Genomic DNA, 21450 nt, shown 5'->3' with positions numbered 1-21450 from the left:
AGATGGGTTAAATGCAGAGAGAGAGAACTTCACTGTGCTGTAATGTGACAAATAAAGGCTTCTTATTCTAAAAATCTAATCAGAAATTTTCTGTAAGCGTGTGATTTTTACTGCCAGCAAAATCCGTCAATCAACAGACTGCACTTTTATGAAGTTTAAATCTCACTCGATTAAATAACGTATGCACGGTACTGACACAGATACTAGTAAACAATGGTTGTCATAGCGATGCGATTCCTGCCGTTTAAAAAGATAGCTTTTTTTCCAGTTAATAAAAACAAGCAAAAAAAAGTCGGATAAAAATACTAGGAAAATGTCAATTTAAAAAAAAAACAAAACACTGCGAGTAGGCAGTTAAAGGTGTCTGCTGACATGTGTTGCCTGAATGATCGGGCTTATTTTTACATCCAAACCGCTTGATGCTTGGCATCTTCAGGGTTGTTTACAACAATTTAGAAGTCATGTATCCACTAGATCTCAGCCTCGGTAAGTCATGTCAGAATATCGGATTCTCTCGTGTAACTTGTACTCAGAGCACAGTGTTTAAACCTCGGAGACAGTAAGATGGCAGCGTCCAGGGACATTTTTATTTTCAAAGAAAAGCAATCTGTACACAATACACGTGCAAATATGAACAAATGAATAATCGAGCATGTCTTGTATGGATGATATCCGTCAGCGTAAAGGAGTTTATTTTTTGCATTTTGTTTGGCTTTAATATTTAAGGACAGCGTGAATAGAACAAATACACTGAATCTGGCACTTAAGCGAATGTGAACAATTTTTTTTTTAATCAGAATTAAATATTTTGCATGGTGCAAATGTAGCCGTAAATTAACTATACGAGCTAAAACTAACTTTTTAATTCGAAATAGACCAATAACTGTTACAAAGAGTCTAAACAGACAAGTTTAAAAAAAAGACTATTTATTAAAATTGATATTGATAGAAAAATGAATAAATAGAATTATTACATGAACTACAACCCCGATTCCAAAAAAGTTGGGACAAAGTACAAATTGTAAATAAAAACGGAATGCAATAATTTACAAATCTCAAAAACTGATATTGTATTCACAATAGAACATAGACAACATATCAAATGTCGAAAGTGAGACATTTTGAAATTTCATGCCAAATATTGGCTCATTTGAAATTTCATGACAGCAACACATCTCAAAAAAGTTGGGACAGGGGCAATAAGAGGCTGGAAAAGTTAAAGGTACAAAAAAGGAACAGCTGGAGGACCAAATTGCAACTCATTAGGTCAATTGGCAATAGGTCATTAACATGACTGGGTATAAAAAGAGCATCTTGGAGTGGCAGCAGCTCTCAGAAGTAAAGATGGGAAGAGGATCACCAATCCCCCTAATTCTGCGCCGACAAATAGTGGAGCAATATCAGAAAGGAGTTCGACAGTGTAAAATTGCAAAGAGTTTGAACATATCATCATCCACAGTGCATAATATCATCAAAAGATTCAGAGAATCTGGAAGAATCTCTGTGCGTAAGGGTCAAGGCCGGAAAACCATACTGGGTGCCCGTGATCTTCGGGCCCTTAGACGGCACTGCATCACATACAGGCATGCTTCTGTATTGGAAATCACAAAATGGGCTCAGGAATATTTCCAGAGAACATTATCTGTGAACACAATTCACCGTGCCATCCGCCGTTGCCAGCTGAAACTCTATAGTTCAAAGAAGAAGCCGTATCTAAACATGATCCAGAAGCGCAGATGTCTTCTCTGGGCCAAGGCTCATTTAAAATGGACTGTGGCAAAGTGGAAAACTGTTCTGTGGTCAGACGAATCAAAATTTGAAGTTCTTTATGGAAATCAGGGACGCCGTGTCATTCGGACTAAAGAGGAGAAGGACGACCCGAATTGTTATCAGCGCTCAGTTCAGAAGCCTGCATCTCTGATGGTGTGGGGTTGCATTAGTGCATGTGGCATGGGCATCTTACACATCTGGAAAGACACCATCAATGCTGAAAGGTATATCCAGGTTCTAGAGCAACATATGCTCCCATCCAGACGACGTCTCTTTCAGGGAAGACCTTGCATTTTCCAACATGACAATGCCAAACCACATACTGCATCAATTACAGCATCATGGCTGCGTAGAAGAAGGGTCCGGGTACTGAACTGGCCAGCCTGCAGTCCAGATCTTTCACCCATAGAAAACATTTGGCGCATCATAAAACGGAAGATACGACAAAAAAGACCTAAGACAGTTGAGCAACTAGAATCCTACATTAGACAAGAATGGGTTAACATTCCTATCCCTAAACTTGAGCAACTTGTCTCCTCAGTCCCCAGACGTTTACAGACTGTTGTAAAGAGAAAAGGGGATGTCTCACAGTGGGAAACATGGCCTTGTCCCAACTTTTTTGAGATGTGTTGTTGTCATGAAATTTAAAATCACCTAATTTTTCTCTTTAAATGATACATTTTCTCAGTTTAAACATTTGATATGTCATCTATGTTCTATTCTGAATAAAATATGGAATTTTGAAACTTCCACATCATTGCATTCCGTTTTTATTTACAATTTGTACTTTGTCCCAACTTTTTTGGAATCGGGGTTGTAAATTGTTTATGAAGTTCAGTTTTACTTGTCTAGCGATTTTAACGCTGGACGCTGTCACAAAGCGACTTTACAGAAATATAAAGTGCTTATGTAAATGGACTTGAGTGTAAGCATTTTGTTTAAGTTGATGAGAAATTTAGTCCATATCCTCAAACTTTTCATAATACAGTAGTAGTTAGCAAGTTCTTCATTTCTAAACTTCGACATTTTAATTTGAAGCTTTCGCGTTATTGCTTTTATTGGACATATATAAAAAACAATTTAGGATCTTGATGCACTGTAGAAATATCAATCATTTGAATATTTTTTTTTATTTGATTCAATTCGATTAAAAGTAAATATTAACCACTTTAATTTTCTTGTTACAATTTCAAAATTTCTGTTTAAAAAAAAAAATTTACACAAACTTGCTATAAAAGTGTCGTGTCTTATTTCAGTGTCCCGCTATATGTCCCCCGGGACCCCCAGGGCCTCCTGGAATGCCCGGATTCAAGGTAACTGATCAGATGCTTCATCCGATTTACATCTGCTTTACTGAAAACTAATTCTCTGAAAATAATTGCTAGTATTATTTCTATAGCTATTAATTTGCCTTACTATAACCTTTTAGGGACATACAGGACACAAAGGAGAAAAAGGAGAACTCGGGAAAGATGGACCGAAGGTAAGATTAGGGCATGATGGGATATTTATTTGGTGTTTGATTAGATGGTAGTAACTGCTGGATATATTGGATGATACTGTATTTTATCGCATCCTTTCTACTGACAGTGCACGTTTATGTAAGTATCTCTGCATTTTTGGTTAACAGGGTCAGCAAGGCCCACCCGGGGTCCCTGGAATCCCAGGATCTGTTGGTCTACAGGTGAGTGATCCATCCTATCGACTCTGCACATATAATACTCTAGATATTAATATTAGGCTAATGTTCATGAGCTGTGTACAATGATCCATGTTTTTTGGGCTTCAGAAGGTTATTTTGAGGTCCGTCTTCATTGCCTTGGTGCTAATCTAACATGGGAAAATTTAGCATTATCGTAGCAGACATTGTTCAGGATGGATTTCAAGAGACTCTCCAGGCCGCAACGAAGAAACTACAGCGCCACTACTGGGACAAACGCTGCAGTGAAGTGCTGCTAATGATGTGCTTTATACAGCAGTGCTGCTGAATTCTCAGATCTGATTGGTCAGAAGGTGTTGATTATTTTTCCATAACCGCACCTCTGACAAATGTGCTTGTTGAATTGAAGGAGTCTCTGGTTTGAGCTGGAACGTTTTCCAGAAAGAGGAGTTTACACTTTGCAGTTCCTCAGTAACATAACACGACGCGTTTTTTGTTTTTCTTTTATCATCTTCAAAACTGAGGGGGAAAAGAGGCTGGTGAGGGAATGACTGTATATTTATAGCTGCTACAATGTAAGTGAAAACAGTTACTAGCAACGATAAATGGTTAAAAAGTATGACATCGCTCATTAAGAAATGAAATTATTTTTAATCGTTGGCAAACTGCTGTGGTATAAGAGGAATAAAGCACTTCACGACGTGCTGTTAAAGGAGAAAATAATTAACGTCGTGTTGGTTCTTTGTGTATCACGCAACTTGATTATTTTCTTAACAGCATGCCTCGTTGTTTTGTATTCTTTACTTATAAAATGAAAGATTTAAGTTATTCCATGAAATCGAGTCGTACATGAGCCGACGAGGCGCGTAGCACCGAGTTGTTTGTCAGCCATGTACGACGAGATTGAGTGGAATAACTGTTTTAATCTATCCACTAGGGTGCCACTCAAAAACGAAGTTTCTAATTTTCATTGTCCCACCCCCTAAATGTGTTCATAATGTGAAAAGAAAAAATGTGACAAAGTGTGGATGTATTATAATAATATTTACTGGTAGCTCAACAGTTCCAAAGTTATACAATATGTGTAATTTTCTGAAAAATTCTGATATAATCATCTCATCTCATCTGTAGCCGCTTTATCCTGTTCTACAGGGTCGCAGGCAAGCTGGAGCCTATCCCAGCTGACTACGGGCGAAAGGCGGGGTACACCCTGGACAAGTCGCCAGGTCATCACAGGGCCGACACATACACTACGTTCACACTGCAGGCTGAAGTGACTCAAATCCGATTTTTTTGCCCATATGTGACCTGTATCCGATCTTTTATTGACAATATGAACGACACAGATCCGATTTTTTTCAAATCCGACCCAGGCCGTTTGGATATGTGGTCCTAATTCCGATTCCTATCCGATCTTTTCATATGCGACTTCAGTCTGAACCGCCAGGTCGCATTCATCCGACTTACACGTCATCAACAAGCCACAAACGTCACTATTCTGCGCTGAACTAGGCGGCGGGTCTCTCAAAGTTACAACAGCATGGCTTCGATGTTCCTTTGAACGGAGGTTGCAGTCACTACCCCGCAGAACGCCTGAGCCAAAACCCTTGCCCTCTTCTTCCTTCTCAACCTCCTCCTTAACATCAGGCTATTGTGCATGTTCTGGCTCCGTCGCAACAACAACTGCATCATCGCCAGGTACTCCATGCTGGCTACTGTCATACACAGGAAACTTTAGGTTACTTCCGTAAACACCGGCCATGCTCACTGCGTGTGATGTCATCGTATCCTGCAATGCGCATGCGGAACACTTTTAGGTCGCTTTTCGTTCATACTGAGGATCACATACAAGTCGCATATATTTGTTAATGTGAACGACCTCACAAAAAAATCGGATTTCATAAAAAAATCGGAATTGAGCATTAAGCCTTGCAGTGTGAACGTAGTGATAGACAGACAACCATTCACACTCACATTCACACCTACGGTCAATTTAGAGTCACCAGTTAACCTAACCTGCATGTCTTTGGACTGTGGGGGAAACCGGAGCACCTGGAGGAAACCCACGGGGAGAACATGCAAACTCCGCACAGAAAGGCCTTCGCCGGCCACGGGGCTCGAACCCGGACCTTCTTGCTGTGAGGCGACAGCGCTAACCACTACACCACCGTGCCGCCCTGATATAATCATATAATGTTCAATTTGACATAAAAAACCAGAATACTGCAGAAATCATGAAAATCAAACAGTTACTAGCAGTTACTTCAAAAGTCAACAAATGATTTTTGAACACAAACAGTGACCAAAATGTCACAGTGTAAATTAGTTGTCCGCAATTTAGTTGTCAACAGCAGCTGCAGTGAGTGCAGTCAAGGTGGATTTGTTACTGTTTGGAAAGTCATGGCGGTGTTTCTCCACGACTTGCAACAAGAACTGTTTTTGTTCTTCTTGATTGGTCAGGACTCCACTGAACGCCTGAATCAAGGCCACCGTTCGCTCAGCTGCATCGTTGACGACTTTCAGACCTCTCACTTTCTGTTGGCCAACAACGTAATCATTGTCACTGCTCCATGTATCTGGACTGTTCATGAGGAATTTCTGTGGTATGTTAAAGACTGTGAAAAGCTGCTTGGTGTGTTGTGATACATACAAAGTCAAACAACTGCTTCTGAGGTACTGTGGGGTTGAAGGCAATGCGTCGAGGATGATGTGTTGTTTTCTTGTCAAAGAATGCTAAACCGACCAGGATTTCACTTAAAGTGCCATTCCACCATTGGATGTATTCTTTGGCATAAAATACGACAACATGTATAAACGGTATCACTAGATAGAGAAATCTTTTAGCTTCAAAATGATATATCAAACATAATTTTTTGACAACGACAAGTATATTAATTTTGCGACCAAAGTCACCTACCCTTTTAATTTCCGCGCGGTAGTGAAACGTGAGGTCATCGGCAGGTTCCCCTTCTTGTGTACCACGTGACGTATCCTACCTCTTGGATTTGTCCTACCAAGCCCACTACGCATGCGCGAAATCCAGGAGGGTAGGAAAATTCAACAGTACAGTAGTTTTGTCCTACCGATCAGCTGGGCTGATAGAAAATCGGTGAGTATTTCACGCATTTGCCGATTTTTATGTTTTGTGCGTATTGGTCGAGTCTTTGGCCAAGTCAAATAATTTGTAATGACTTGTTGTGAATAATAAAACGGTCTGCATGAGAACTTGCTAATTGTAATGGCGTCATGTGTTCTGCGCATGCGCAGTAGGCTTCGCGCATGCGCAGTAGGCTTGGTAGGACAAATCCAAGAGGTGGGATAACTTTACAGAACACCGACACGTGGTACACAAGAAGGGGAACCTGCCGATGACATCACGTTTCACTAGGGTAGGTGACTTTGGTCGCAAAATTAATATACTTGTCGTCAAAAAATTATGTTTGATGTATCATTTTGAAGCTAAAAGATTTCTCTATCTAGTGATACCGTTTATATATGTTGACGTATTTTATGCCAAAGAATACATCCAATGGTGGAATGGCACTTTAAGTACCACAAGTGTCCAGAGAATGATTTTATTGCAGCTTTAGCAGCAGCTTCATGTTGTTTCTTGTAGCTCTCCAGCTCACGCAGCAGCTGCAAATCATTCTGCGGAGCAGATGATGCACATGCGCATGCGAACCAGGCTTTTAGGTAGACCTTTATCACAAACGTGTTGAATGAGTGTTAATACACGCATGCAACAGCTACTGAATAGTTATTCGATGAAAACATTTCAGCCCATTGAGCTACCAAAAAATATGCATATATTTGTATGAAACGGAGTAATTACTATGCTTCATAAAAGGAACAAAATGAGAGGGTGGGACCTGGAAAACATTTAAAAAAAAAAAATGTTGGCCATTAGACTCAGTGGCACCCTACTATCCACTTTCACTGGATTTTGAGAAACGGAGCCTTTTTTTTCCCAAATTTGATAAATAAAAACTTTGTTCAAAACGTCCAACAAAATCCTTTCCACTTAGAATGTAAACAAACCGGCGAAAAAACAATAGCAGTTTGTGAAAAATGCGATAATTCTTGAAAAATAAAGATAGATAAGTTCTTACAATCAAATACTTTTATTCCATATTTTATTACTTGTTTTTGTTTTCAAGAAGTTTTTATTTCATCCTCGGTTGGTTCAGCAACACACTCCGCCATTTTGTTTTTCTCCACACACTGTATATAAGCTGATATCCTAGTAGTAGAGTAGCCAACCAGTGTGCGATTGCTCATATCCAGTGAATGTGGGTATAATAAATGCTATTTCTCCCTCGGCGAAGACAGAACTGAGGGAGGACTGGGGGTCAAGAAAATTAAAAACTTTAATTTTCATCTCTATTCAAAGAGAGAAGCATATTGAGGAAATCTGCGGAGGTTTTCGTTGTAGTTAGCTTTAAGATGACCGAAACTTTGGTGAAATAAAAATAAATACGGCATTGAGGGCAGTGGAGCTGAAATCACTGATCAAGTCACCAGGTTTGTGTGGGATTTTTTTCAGGGGCCTCGAGGTTTAATAGGACTTCCAGGTCCAGTGGGATCCGTCGGAGACCGAGTGAGCAAATTTACCACGTCGTCATCGTTATTATTTTTTGTGCTGTCTTAAAGATGATGATTCACGTTTGGCTTTCTGTCGTTCCCCTCCCTGTCTATAGGGTTTGCCAGGTTTTCGGGGCAAGCCTGGTATTCCTGGTGTCATCGGAAAAACAGTGAGTATCTCCATAACCTTGATATCTTTCCTCTGCACTGCTTTTAACATGTGCTCAAGCAACGAGACTCAACAATAAAAGAGCCGTGTGTCTCTCATTTGATAATTCCAGGGTGATGCCGGAGAGAAAGGACCTGTGGGTTTTAAAGGACCTAAAGGAGAAATCGTGAGTGTGCACACATTTTACAAACTGTTTCAGTTGACAATACAGTGCCTTGCGAAAGTCTTCATCCCCCTTGGTGTTTGTCCTGTTTTGTCGCATTACAAGCTGGAATTAAAATGGAATTTTGGAAGGTTAGCACCATTTTGATTTACACAACATGCCGACCACTTTAAAGGTGCAAATTGTTTTGTTGTGACACAAACAATAATTCAGATGAAAAAACAGAAATCTGGAGTGTGCATAGGTATTCACCCCCCAAAAGTCAATACTTTGTTAGAGCCACCTTTTGCTGCAATTCCAGCTGCAAGTCTCTTGGGGTATGTCTCTATTAGCTTAGCACATCTAGCCACTGGGATTGTTGCCCATTCCTCGAGGCAAAACTGCTCCAACTCCTTCAAGTTAGATGGGCTGCGTTGGTGTACAGCAATCTTCAAGTTATGCCACAGATTCTCAATTGGATTGAGGTCTGGGCTTTGATTAGGCCATTCCAAGACATTTAACTGTTTCCCTTTAAACCACTCCAGTGTAGCTTTAGCAGTATGTTTAGGGTCATTGTCCTGCTGGAACGTGAACCTTCATCCCAGTCTCAAACCTCTGGCTGACTCAAACAGGTTTTCCTCCAGAATTGCCCTGTATTTAGTGCCATCCATCTTTCCTTCAGTCCTGACCAGCTTTCCTGTCCCTGCAGATGAAAAACATCCCCACAGCATGACGCTGCCACCACCATGCTTCACTGTAGGGATGGTGTTCTCAGGGTGTTGGGTTTGTGCCACACATGGCATTTCCCATGATGGCCAAAAAGATCAATTTTAGTCTCATTTGACCAGAGAATCATCTTCCATGTGTTTGGGGAGTCTGCCACATGCTGTTGGGCAAACTCCAAACGTGTTTTTTTAAGCGATGACTTTATTTCTGGCCACTCTTCCATAAAGCCCCGCCCGCTCTGTGGAGTGTACGGCTTAAAGTGGTCCTATGGACAGGTACCGCCATCTCTGCTGTGGATCTTTGCAGCTCCTTCAGTGTTATCTTTGGTCTATTTGTTGCATCTCTGATTAATGCCCTCCTTGCCCGGTCTGTGAGTTTTGGTGGGCGGGGCCTTCTCTTGTCAGGTTTGTAGTGGTACCATATTCTTTCCATTTTGCTATAATGGATTTAATGGTGCTCCATGGGATATTTTTTATAACCCAACCCTGATCTCCACAACTTTGTCTCAGACCTGTTTGGAGGCTCCTTGGTTTTCATGTTGCTTGCTTAGTAGTGTTGCAGAGTCAGGGTCCTTCCAGAACAGGTTGATTTATACAGACATCATGTGATGGATCATGTGACACTTTGCACACAGGTGGACCTTAATCAATTAATTATGGGACTTATGAAATCAGCATCCGGTGTTTCCCATAATGACTGGGTCCTGTGAGCGTGCAAGGCCGCCCGAGCGTGCAAAGGCATAACAGTCAAGTGTTCGCCTGCTGTGTGACCTTTTAGCTCACCTGTATATCGCCATGCATAGTCATCAAAACGCCTAATTTTCATCCATAACCCATCGCAAAGTATCGCGAGCTGTAGTGTGACCATAGCTTAAGTCACTACACACCCACAAGTGGAAAATTACAAGTGAAACGAGCACTGGGTCGATTCCTAGGCTAAATCTGCAATTGTATCTGAGCAATAAATTTGCATCCAGTTAAAAGCGCTATCGATTGCTTCAAAAAAATGTAACAAATAGAAAGGGGTAGTGCCCTTGTTTGCGTAGTCGGCAGACATGAAAAATCAATGTCTGCCATAGCTAGCATGTTTCGTTAGATTTCTCAAGAGTGTGATGTATTTTGAAGCTGCAATTTTATTTCCTGTTGCTCGAAAATATTAAGTAATAACCCTGAAGTACTGCTGGCCTTGGACGCTCATTACATCATGATCTCTTCTCAACAGGGAAAAATAGGTCCTAAAGGTCGGCCTGGACCTCCAGGCCCCAAAGGAGAACCAGTAAGTGATTTGTAATTTTTATAGCATTATAACAGATTGGTGTGCAAGATCATTTAACACACATCTCTCTCTAAGGTCCCTTCACTGGCTTCCAGTAAGCTACAGAATTGACTTTAAAGTATTGCTGCTGGTATACAAATCTCTAAATGGTACAGGGCCCAATTACCTCTCTGATATGTTGCTTTTCTATACTCCTTCCACGCTAATTTGAACACTGATATGGGTTAATTTACTATTAAAACCAGTTGTTAAAACAAAGTGCGGTGAAGCAGCTTTTAGCTACTATGCAGTGCAGCTATGGAACCAACTGCCAGAGGACATTAAAAATGCTCCTGCTGTTGGCAGCTTCAAATCTAGGTTAAAGACCAAGCTGTTTTCAGATGCTTTCTGTTAAAAAATTAATATTTTTACATTTTTTATAATCTTTACTTTCTCTGCATGTTTTAAATTTACTTTAACTTTATTCTATTTTATTCCGCTGGTTTCTTTTTCTTCTTTTTGGCATTTTATTATTTTATTTCTACTATTGTTTAATTCTTATTATTTTCTTTTAATTCTTTTAATTAATTGTTTTAGAATAAAAATAAAATTATTTTATGTAATTTTATTTCTCTATTGTTTACTGTTTTTGTTTTTGCTTCTGTAAAGCACATTGAACTGCCATTGTGTATGAAATGTGCTATATAAATAAACTTGCCTTGCCTTGCCTAACAGGGCATGCCAGGCAGAGATGGCAAAGATGGCACTCAGGGATACGATGGTGAAAAAGTAAGCCTGGTTTTTGAAATCCCTGAATTCAAAGTTGACTTTTCTCTTCATGAATGCAGTCATGTGTTGTTTGGGTATCATATTGTGAATAACTTTTCGTCAGGGTGATGGAGGGCGGCCAGGAGTTTCTGGAGAGAAAGGGCCTAATGGTGTACCTGTAAGTAGTCAGCTTGTTGAGACGTGTCAGATAGTCGTATTAATATTACAAGATGATAAAATGTAAATCGTTGATGGTTCCTTTCTCCATTGCACTATTCACAGCATTGTGTAAGCAGTGTGAATGAGTGTGTTTGGGTTTGTTTGCAGGGTTTGCCAGGAAAGGCTGGAGTAAAAGGTGCCAAAGGAGTAGTTGTGAGTAACAGTGCTTTTTGATACATCATGAAATTGGGACAGTTTTAGAACAAGGCTTTGGGTATTAAAGAAAAAAAAAAGAAAAGAAAAAGCAAGTCCACAGATGGCGTTTTTTGGGCTGGTTTCAAAAACCTCCAAGATCATCTTGGAATTAAATCGAACCAATTTCCAAAAAGATTGGCAGAAAGACAAACGAGGGGGGGGGGGGAGGGATGTGTCCAACATCTTCCTTTTCCGATGGTCAAATGTTTTTGGACTAGTCTCTGATCTTTTTGAGATGCAGTGTGGAAAAAGGGGGAAAGGGCAGATGCCATAAGAACTGCGTGTGCAGCAAGCAGGGATGCTACAATGCTTTTAAAAAAAATCTTACAGCAAAACCTTCATAATAATTAACTCTTTATAGTGTCCAGTTGGACCGATGTCAACACCATAACTCAACAATTTCAATGTGAGCATTTGTATTACTCGGCATATACCCAGCGTGACTTTACACTTGTACTGGAAAGATAGCGACACTCTTAAGAACTGCTTGGAAAAGATTTTAATACAACCCTAATTCCAAAAAAGTTGGGACACTCTGTAAAACAAATTAAAAACAGAATGTGAAGATTTGCGAATCATGGAAACCCGATATTTCATTGAAAATAGTACAAAGACAACATATCAAATGTTGAAACTGAGAAATTTTATCGGTTTTTGAAAAAAAAATATGCTCGTTTTGAATTTAGTGCCAGCAACATGGTTCAAAAAAGTTGGGACGGGGCAGCAAAAGACTGACGGCAACAGGTCAGTAAGATGATTGGGTATAAAAAGAGCATCCCAGAGAGGCTGGGTCTCTCAGAAGTAAAGATGGGGAGGGGTTCACCGCTCTGTGAAAGACTGCGTGGGCAAACAGTGCAACAATTTAAGAATAATGTTCCTTTCTTGATCTTCAGGCCCTCAGGAGACACTGTATTAAAAGCAGACACGTGTCTGTAGTGGAAATCACTGTATGGGCTCAGGAACACTTCAGAAAACCATCGTCTGTGAAAACACTTCATTACTGCACCCACAAATGCAAGTGGAAACTGTCCCGAGGTCTGACGAATCAAAAGTAGAAATTCTTTTTAGAAATCATGGACACCACGTCCTCCAGGATAAAGAGCAGAGGGATCATCCGGCTTATCAGTGCACAGCTGAAAAGCCAGCATCTGTGGTGGCATGAGGGTGCATTAGTGCACATGACATGGGTAGCTTGTACATTTGGGAAGGCGTCATTAATGCTGAATGATATAAACACGTTTCAGAGCAACATGCTGCCATCCAGACAAAATCTTTTTCAGGGAAGGCCTTCCTTCTTTCAGCAAGACAACGCTGAACCGCTTTGTGCATATATTAAAACTGCATGGCTCCGTAGTAAAAGAGTCCAGGTGCTAAACTGACCTGCTGCAGTTCAGACATTTAAAACATTTGGCGCATTATAAAACACAAGCTATGACAAAGGAGACGCCGAACTGTTGAACAACTGAAATTGTATATCAAGGAAAAATTTTTCACCTTCACTATTTCACCTTCAAAACTACAGCAACTGGTCTCCTCAGTTCCTAAATGTTTACAGTGTGTTGTTAAGAGTCGATGCAACACAGTGGTAAACACGCCCCTCTGGCAAGTTTTTTTTTTTTTTGAAACATGTTGCTGACATCAAATCAAAAGGATCATATATTTTTCAAACAAAATTTCTAAGTTTCAACATTTGATATGTTGTCTTTGTACTATTTTCTATTAAATATAGGGTTTCCGCGATTTGCAAATAATTTCGTTGTTTTTATTTATTTATATTTTACACAGCGTCACGACTTTTTTGGAATTGGGGTTATGTAGCCTTATAACCAGATAAAATGTACCTTCTGATCTCTCTAAATGCCGCTGTGATCCATCAAGTGTCCTTGTTTGCACTAACTTTTGCAGAATATTAGAGAATCTGAAATTTTCTAGCATCAGTTTTCAGCAATGAAAGAATTCACAGTTTAAGTACCTTCCATCGTGACTCTCTGCCTGCTTTCAACAAATTATATAACAGAAATCCTAAGTGTGTCTCAAACTCTCATCAAACAGGGCGATCAAGGAAAGACGGGAGAAGCAGGACCAGCTGGAGAGCCAGGTATTCCTGTATGTATCTGATTGCCGTTTGTAGACGAACATCTTAGGCACGGTCATGTTTAAGTGATAAAATTAGAACAGCTACATAAGCGTGCTCTTTATTACAGTGACACTCTGAATGTAAACAGAGCGCTGCATGTTTAATTTACAATGTAGATGTTTTTAATAAGTGTTTAATGTAGCTTTGTTCCACAGCTGTATGTTACTATGTAGTTCTTTGATGAGTTTTATGCAGTAGTTGTGAAGTTATCTTGTACTACATAGCGCTACTTGTTTAATTCAACAGGCATTGTTTTAAATGTAATGTTTTAATATGGAGTTGTTTGTTTGTTTTTATGTCTCCGCCACCGTAAGGTGCAGGAGGCATTATGTTTTCGGGTTGTCCGTCCGTCCGTCCGTCCCGAAACCTTGTGAACGCGATATCTCAAAGGCTAATGAAAGGAATTTCACCAAACTTTCACCATTTGTGCATTTGGGGAGAAAGATAAACTGATTAGATTTTGAGATGAAAAGGTCAAGGTCACTGTGAGGTCAAGTGTCTGTCCGAAAACCTTGTGAACACAATATCTCCAAGGCAAATGAAAGGAATTTCACCAAACTTTCACCATTTGTGCGCTTTGGGACAAACATGAACTGATTAGATTTTGAGGTTAAAAGGTCACAGGTCAAGATTACTGTGAGGTCAAATGTCCATCCCCAAATCACAACTTAAGGCGTGTAGTCTACCAGGCGGAGGCATCCCCATCAACGCCGTTGGTGTCGAGTTCTATCTAGTTTTACTTTGTAAATATTTAAATACTTTTCTGTTCTACTGAGCAGGTATTTTTATGTTTTGTCATGCAATTTTGGAGTTAATTTTTAGTAAGTAGGTCTCGTCTCGTCTTCTTCCGCTTTATCCGGGACCGGGTCGCGGAGGCAGCAGTCTAAGCATGGAAGCCCAAACTTCCCTTTCCCCAGACACCTCGGCCAGCTCCTCGGGAAGAACACCGAGGCGTTTCCAGGCCAGCCGAGAGACATAGTCCCTCCAGCGTGTCCTGGGCCTCCTCCCGGGGGGACATGCCTGGAACACCTCCCCAGGGAGGCGTCCAGGAGGCATCCGAAAGAGATGCCCGAGCCACCTCAGCTGATTCCTCTCGATATGGAGGAGCAGCGGCTCTACTCCGAGCTCCTCCCGAGTGACTGTGCTTCTCACCCCATCTCTAAGGGAGCGCCCAGCCACCCTGCGAAGGAAACTCATTTCGGCCACTTGTATCCGCGATCTTGTTCTTTCGGTCATTACCCAAAGCTCATGACCTATGGTCATGAGCTTTAGTATGTAGGTTTTTTTTTTTTTTTAATAAACATACTAATTGATTTTATATGGTGAGTTTTAGTATGTAGATGTCCTCTAGTGATAGAAATTCTGTAGTTAAAGGTTTTCAGTAGAGTTATTGGGTTGTGTTTTTACTGTGTAGTTATAATTATTATATAATTTAGTTCATTTTACATAGTTTACTTTTTTACACTATATGTTGGTATGTTCTGGGGTATCTTTTTTTTTTTAAGTTATTTTTAATGTATAGTTTAATTTTTTTGAATACAGTTTAACTGAATTTATACAGTACATTTACTATATGTAGTTGTGCTCTAATTTTAGTGATTTTTAAAAAAAAATATAGTTAAAATTTTCAGTGTAGCTGTTGACTTAGTTTCATAGTTATTTTTTGTTTGTAATTACAGTACATTCTACTGTGTGCTCATGTACTTGTGTAGTTGTTGAGCTTTATACAGTTATGGAATCCAATGTAATTTCTTTTATGATGTCGTCTTTTTAAAAAAACAATATTTTTCATATTTCAATGCGGGTTTTATTGTGTAGCTATATAATTGTTTTTTTTTCCTATGGTGTTAGTGTTTTTGTTTTTTGGTTATACTGTAGCTAAATATTTTTACTATGTAGTTAAATTTTACTGTGGATTTTCTATGATTGCACTCATTCTTATTATGAGCTAGATGATAGCATTGCTGTAGTAAGATAATGCAAAATATATTGTTTTAGATCCAAGACTAATTTTTCTTGCTTCCTGCACCAGGGTGAGATTGGTATTCCAGGAGAAAGAGGTGAAGCTGGACCCAGAGGTGTCACTGTAAGTACAGTATAAACTATTACAATTGAAGTGACTGTTTTAAACAAGGAATGTTTACAAAATTGGAGCATTTTGCCAATACAGCCACTATTTGTATTTTTACCGACGTAACCAGTCACACAACAATGCAAATTCATGTGTTTAAATGTTGTTCTTTAGTACTGCCCAAATTATTCATATTTTGTTTCAATTTGTTGTGTTAACAAATTTTTCAATATACAAGTATTTAATTTTGGCTGTACTTTTTATGCCTCCACCACCGTAAGGTGCAGGAGGCATTATGTTTTCAGGTTGTCCGTCTGTCCGTGCGTGTGTCCGTCCCGAAACTTTGTGAACGCGATATCTCAAAGGCTAATGAAAGGAATTTCACCAAACTTTCAGCATTTGTGCACTTTGGGACAAACATGAACTGATTAGATTTTGAGATCAAAAGGTCTAAGGTCAAGGTCGCTGTGAGGTCAGATGTCTGTCCGAAAACCTTGTGAACACAATATCTCCAAGGCTGATACAAGTAATTTCACCAGGTCAAGATTACTGTGAGGTCAAATGTCCATCCCCAAATCACAACTTAAGGCGTGTAGTCTACCAGGCGGAGGCGTCCCCATCGACACCATCGGCGTCGAGTTCTATCTAGTTTTTATTATTATAACAACTTTCTTACGATTTGAATACTAATCTGTTTTGATAAACTTTTTTTACATAATTTTTAAAGCTGTAAATGCCTTTCAGATTTTTCAATTCTCATCTCATTATCTGTAGCCGCTTTATCCTTCTACAGGGTCGCAGGCGAGCTGGAGCCTATCCCAGCTGACTATGGGCGAAAGGCGGGGTACACCCTGGACAAGTCGCCAGGTCATCACAGGGCTGACACATAGACACAGACAACCATTCACACTCACATTCACACCTACGCTCAATTTAGAGTCACCAGTTAACCTAACCTGCATGTCTTTGGACTGTGGGGGAAACCGGAGCACCCGGAGGAAACCCACGCGGACACGGGGAGAACATGCAAACTCCACACAGAAAGGCCCTCGCCGGCCACGGGGCTCGAACCCGGACCTTCTTGCTGTGAGGCGACAGCGCTAACCACTACACCCCTGTGCCGCCAGATTTTTCAAGTGTAGATCATAAAAAGAATTTTCACTGCCACCCAATTATTTTTGTTTAGTGGACCAAAAGCTACAGAATTCGAATCACAGACTTCCAATTTCATTAGTTTTTTTTTGTTTGTTTGAAAATAGAACAATTAATGCATTTAGGGCCTTGTGGCCCTAATTCTCCACTATTTTTTTCTTGCTTCACCATGACTCAAAACAAGAGACTACAGTGGTGCTTGAAAGTTTGTGAACCCTTTAGAATTTTTATATTTCTGCATAAATATGACCTAAAACATCATCAGATTTTCACACAAGTCCTAAAAGTAGATAAAGAGAACCCAGTTAAACAAATGAGACAAAAATATTATACTCTGTCATTTATTTATTAACGAAAATGATCCAATATTACATATCTGTGAGTGGCAAAAGTATGTGAGCCTTTGCTTTCAGTATCTGGTGTGACCCCCTTGTGCAGCAATAACTGCAACTAAACGTTTGCGGTAACTGTTGATCAGTCCTGCACACCGGCTTGGAGGAATTTTAGCCCGTTCCTCCGTACAGAACAGCTTCAACTCTGGGATGTTGGTGGGTTTCCTCACATGAACTGCTCGCTTCAGGTCCTTCCACAACATTTCCATTGGATTAAGGTCAGGACTTTGACTTGGCCATTCCAAAACATTCACTTTATTCTTCTTTAACCATTCTTTGCTAGAACGACTTGTGTGCTTAGGGTCGTTGTCTTGCTGCATGACCCACCTTCTCTTGAGATTCAGTTCATGGACAGATGTCCTGACATTTTCCTTTAGAATTTGCTGGTATAATTCAGAATTCATTGTTCCATCAATGATGGCAAGCCGTCCTGGCCCAGATGCAGCAAAACAGGCCCAAACCATGATACTACCACCACCATGTTTCACAGATGGGATAAGGTTCTTATGCTGGAATGCAGTGTTTTCCTTTCTCCAAACATAACGCTTCTCATTTAAACCAAATAGTTCTATTTTCGTCTCATCCGCCCACAAAACATTTTTCCAATAGCCTTCTGGCTTGTCCACGTGATCTTTAGCAAACTGCAGATGGGCAGCAATGTTCTTTTTGGAGAGCAGTGGCTTTGTCCTTGCAACCCTGCCATGCACACCATTGTTGTTCAGTGTTCTCCTGATGGTGGACTCATGCTAATTAACATTAGCCAATGTGAGAGAGGCCTTCAGTTGCTTAGAAGTTACCCTGGGGTCCTTTGTGACCTCACCGACTATTACACGCCTTGCTCTTGGAGTGATCTTTGTTGGTCGACCACTCCTGGGGGGGGTAACAATGGTCTTGAATTTCCTCCATTTGTACACAATCTGTCTGACTGTGGATTGGTGGAGTCCAAACTCTTTAGAGATGGTTTTGTAACCTTTTCCAGCCTGATGAGCATCAACAACGCTTTTTCTGAGGTCCTCAGAAATCTCCTTTGTTCGTGCCATGATACACTTCCACAAACGTGTTGTGAAGATCAGACTTTGATAGATCCCTGTTCTTTAAATAAAACAGGGTGCCCACTCGCACCTGATTGTCATCCCATTGATTGAAAACATCTGACTCGAATTTCAGCTTCAAATTAACTGCTAATCCTAGAGGTTCACATACTTTTGCCACTCACAGATCTGTAATATTGGATCATTTTCCTCAATAAATAAATGACCAAGTATAATATTTTTGTCTCATTTGTTTAACTGGGTTCTCTTTATCTACTTTTAGGACTTGTGTGAAAATCTGATGTTGTTTTAGGTCATATTTAAATTCTGAATCAGAAAACCACAAGAACAAATTCTTTAAACCCTAATTCTAATCGTGTTTCTTGTCTCCTGCGGCTTGCTAAACTCTGTTCAGAAATCTGATGAATAGCGGCAGGCGGGAGGAAAGGAGTTATTGCTCCAGCAGAGTCTCTGCTTATTTATCTGAATAAAACAATCACTCATGATGGCTCATGAGGGGAGGATCGTACAGGTCAGGAGTTGCTAAGCAACAAAAGATTATAATAACTGTAATATGAGAAATATTCAGGATGGCATCTACAGACACGTGAGCAAACTGCAGAACAAATGATATGTTTCAAGGAAGGGGCAGGATGGCGAGCGGTGAGAATTATGACTGAGCTGTGAGTCAGCTTTTACAGGTTCTCGCACATTCAACTGCAAGTATTATGTTTTTTGTGACTAATTGTTGGAAAATCATGAAGAAGGCCAAGTAGTTCAGTGTTCCTCTGGTACAGTACTGAAATTAAGCCTGTGAACACTTTGTCTGTATACACTTCTCATTCAGTTTAAACGGTACAGCTTAGCATGTGTTTCACAGGTTTTCTTTGTGTTATTTTAATGTCAGTGTAACATGAGAAGGCTCGCAAAACTTTATCCGACCGTAGCTGCAGATTTTCAAATCCAATTACCACGTTTACTTTTCATCAAATGAAGAAATGCACCCGTAAAGGATTTAAATACATCGTTTAGGGATGCATCGATACCGATACTGGTCCAATAACGCGCTCGTTTACTTGCTCTGGTATCATGTGATGCAAGTCCTAGTGTACATTAGCGATGTTTACATGTGCGTTTTTTGTTTTTTTACATTCCGAATGTACCATTTACATGAAAGTGATGAGACAGATGTGTACGTGTGTTTACACACTCATGAGGTACACCTGCTGTTTGATATGCAGTTCTCTAACCAGCTGATCCCTCGACAGCAGCACATTGCATCAAGTCATGCAGATACAAATCAAGAGCTTCGGTTAATCTTCACAACGTTCAAAACTCCAAATGGGAAAAATTGTGATCTCAAAGGGTGACTTTCTTTCACTGGCTGTTGGTTTGAGCCAGATGAGTATTTTTGGTTTGAGTATTTCAGAAACTGCTGATCATTTGGGGTTCTCTCACACACACACACCAGTCTTTTTAGTTTTTCGCACCATTTTGTGTAAACTCTAGAAACATCGAGTGAGTGAGCGACAGTTCTGTGGGTGAAAACGAACGCCTTGTTGGCCAGATTGGGTCGAGCTTTTTTTTTTTTTTTTTTTGCCAGGAAGGCTATAGTAACTCATAAAATCCACTCTTTACAACCGTGGTGAGCAGAAAAGCATCTCAGCATGCAACAGCAGACGAGCACATTGGGTTCCAGTCCTGCAGCCAAGAACAGGGATGTTAGATTCAAGAGCCAGGACTCCATCTGCACTGGACCTGCACTTCAGTGGTCACCGGTTGACCATGGCCAATGAGTTGGACATCCTGGGGGTCACAATAGACAAGAAGCTGTCCTGGTCAAAACATCTGACCAAAATCTCCATACGGGCAGGTCAGAAACTGGCAGCGCTGAGGAGAGTGGCCAGTAAACTCGCCACGGAGAGCCGAGCAACTGTCTACAAGCTACAGGTACGCAGCATCATGGAATATGCCTCACTCAGCTGGATGAGTGCCTCATCAACACATCTTGGCCTACTCGACAACGTCCAGAAGAAGGCCCTAAAGATTATAGGAGTGGACCAGGACACTGCCAGCACAAAACTCTCCATCCCCAGCCTTGGCCACAGAAGACAGGTTGCTGCTACAGTCCTGTTCAAAATGCACATCCACCACTGCCCTACGGATCTCCGGGATATGCTCCCCCTGTCATATCCTAGACGGCGAACCACCCGCCTATGCACAGCTATGCCAGATCATGCCCTGGACCTCCTAGCCTCTAACACTACATTCAGACTGCAACCTGAAACAACCCATATCCGATTTGTTGTGAAATCCGATTTTTTTGTTAGGCCGTTCACATTACCAATTATATGAGACTTGTATGCGATCTCCAATATGAACGGAAAACGACCCAAAAGTGCCCCGCAAAATTGACACGTAATAAGCACATCTACGTAACACGTAAACAAAAAAAAAAGCGCACTCTTCAAGTTTGCAAGTAAAGCATGGAGATGAGGCGAGACCTGGCGATGTGGTTTTTGTGGCGGCGGCGGAACTCGCACAATAATCTGATTAATGTGGGCAGCAGACTAATGAGACCGAAGGTGTCAAATTACTGGAAATTTCCAGAACAATCTTGTAATACAGGATGGTTTAAGTTATAAATCAGTTATAGAAACTGTTTTTTTTAATCAGGCTAACAGATCAACATCCAGGTCCCTACCAAATCCACCATTAGCTTGATCAATTCTATAAAAGTCTATTTAAATTCTGAAAACTGTACAAATGTTGTTGTTTTCCACCAAAGAGGCGGGATTAGCCAACGCAGAATAGTGACGTTTGTCTCTTGTTGATGACGTGTCGGTCGCATGAATGCGACCTGTCCGGTCAGACTGCAGTCGCATGTGAAAATAACGGATATGCATCGGAATTAGGACCACATATCCAAGCGGCCTGGGTCGCATGTGAAAAAATCGGATCTGTGTCGTTCAGATTGTCAATAACAAATCGGATACAGGTCGCATATGGGCAAAAAAATCGGATATGGGTCGTTTCAGGGTGCAGTCTGAACGTAGTCTAATACTCGCACCCTGGACAGAACCTTCCTCCACACTGCTGTCCGGGAGCCTTCCAGAACATGTAGTTGGATCCGTAGACACTGGCCCCCAGGCCTTTAAATGCAGGGTCCACAGGCATCTTCTG

At 40.6% G+C, this 21450-nt stretch overlaps 1 protein-coding gene across 1 annotated transcript in view; it reads left to right on the top strand.

Moving 5' to 3' along the window:
• col9a3 (collagen, type IX, alpha 3) overlaps nt 1-21450 on the top strand; it is a 73266-nt gene that overhangs the window by 23218 nt on the left and 28598 nt on the right. Inside the window, exons 8-19 of the mRNA XM_060938688.1 lie at nt 3027-3083; nt 3200-3253; nt 3401-3454; nt 7974-8027; nt 8128-8181; nt 8293-8346; nt 10270-10323; nt 11038-11091; nt 11195-11248; nt 11398-11442; nt 13537-13590; nt 15654-15707. Coding sequence (XP_060794671.1) covers nt 3027-3083; nt 3200-3253; nt 3401-3454; nt 7974-8027; nt 8128-8181; nt 8293-8346; nt 10270-10323; nt 11038-11091; nt 11195-11248; nt 11398-11442; nt 13537-13590; nt 15654-15707 — 642 coding nt within the window. The remainder of the gene's footprint in view (nt 1-3026; nt 3084-3199; nt 3254-3400; nt 3455-7973; nt 8028-8127; nt 8182-8292; nt 8347-10269; nt 10324-11037; nt 11092-11194; nt 11249-11397; nt 11443-13536; nt 13591-15653; nt 15708-21450) is intronic.

This window comes from Neoarius graeffei, chromosome 13, assembly GCF_027579695.1.
Source record: "Neoarius graeffei isolate fNeoGra1 chromosome 13, fNeoGra1.pri, whole genome shotgun sequence".
NCBI classification, from domain to species: Eukaryota; Metazoa; Chordata; class Actinopteri; order Siluriformes; family Ariidae; genus Neoarius; species Neoarius graeffei.
The sequence above is the reverse complement of the archived record's forward strand: the minus strand, read 5'-3'. Positions and strand labels throughout refer to the sequence as shown.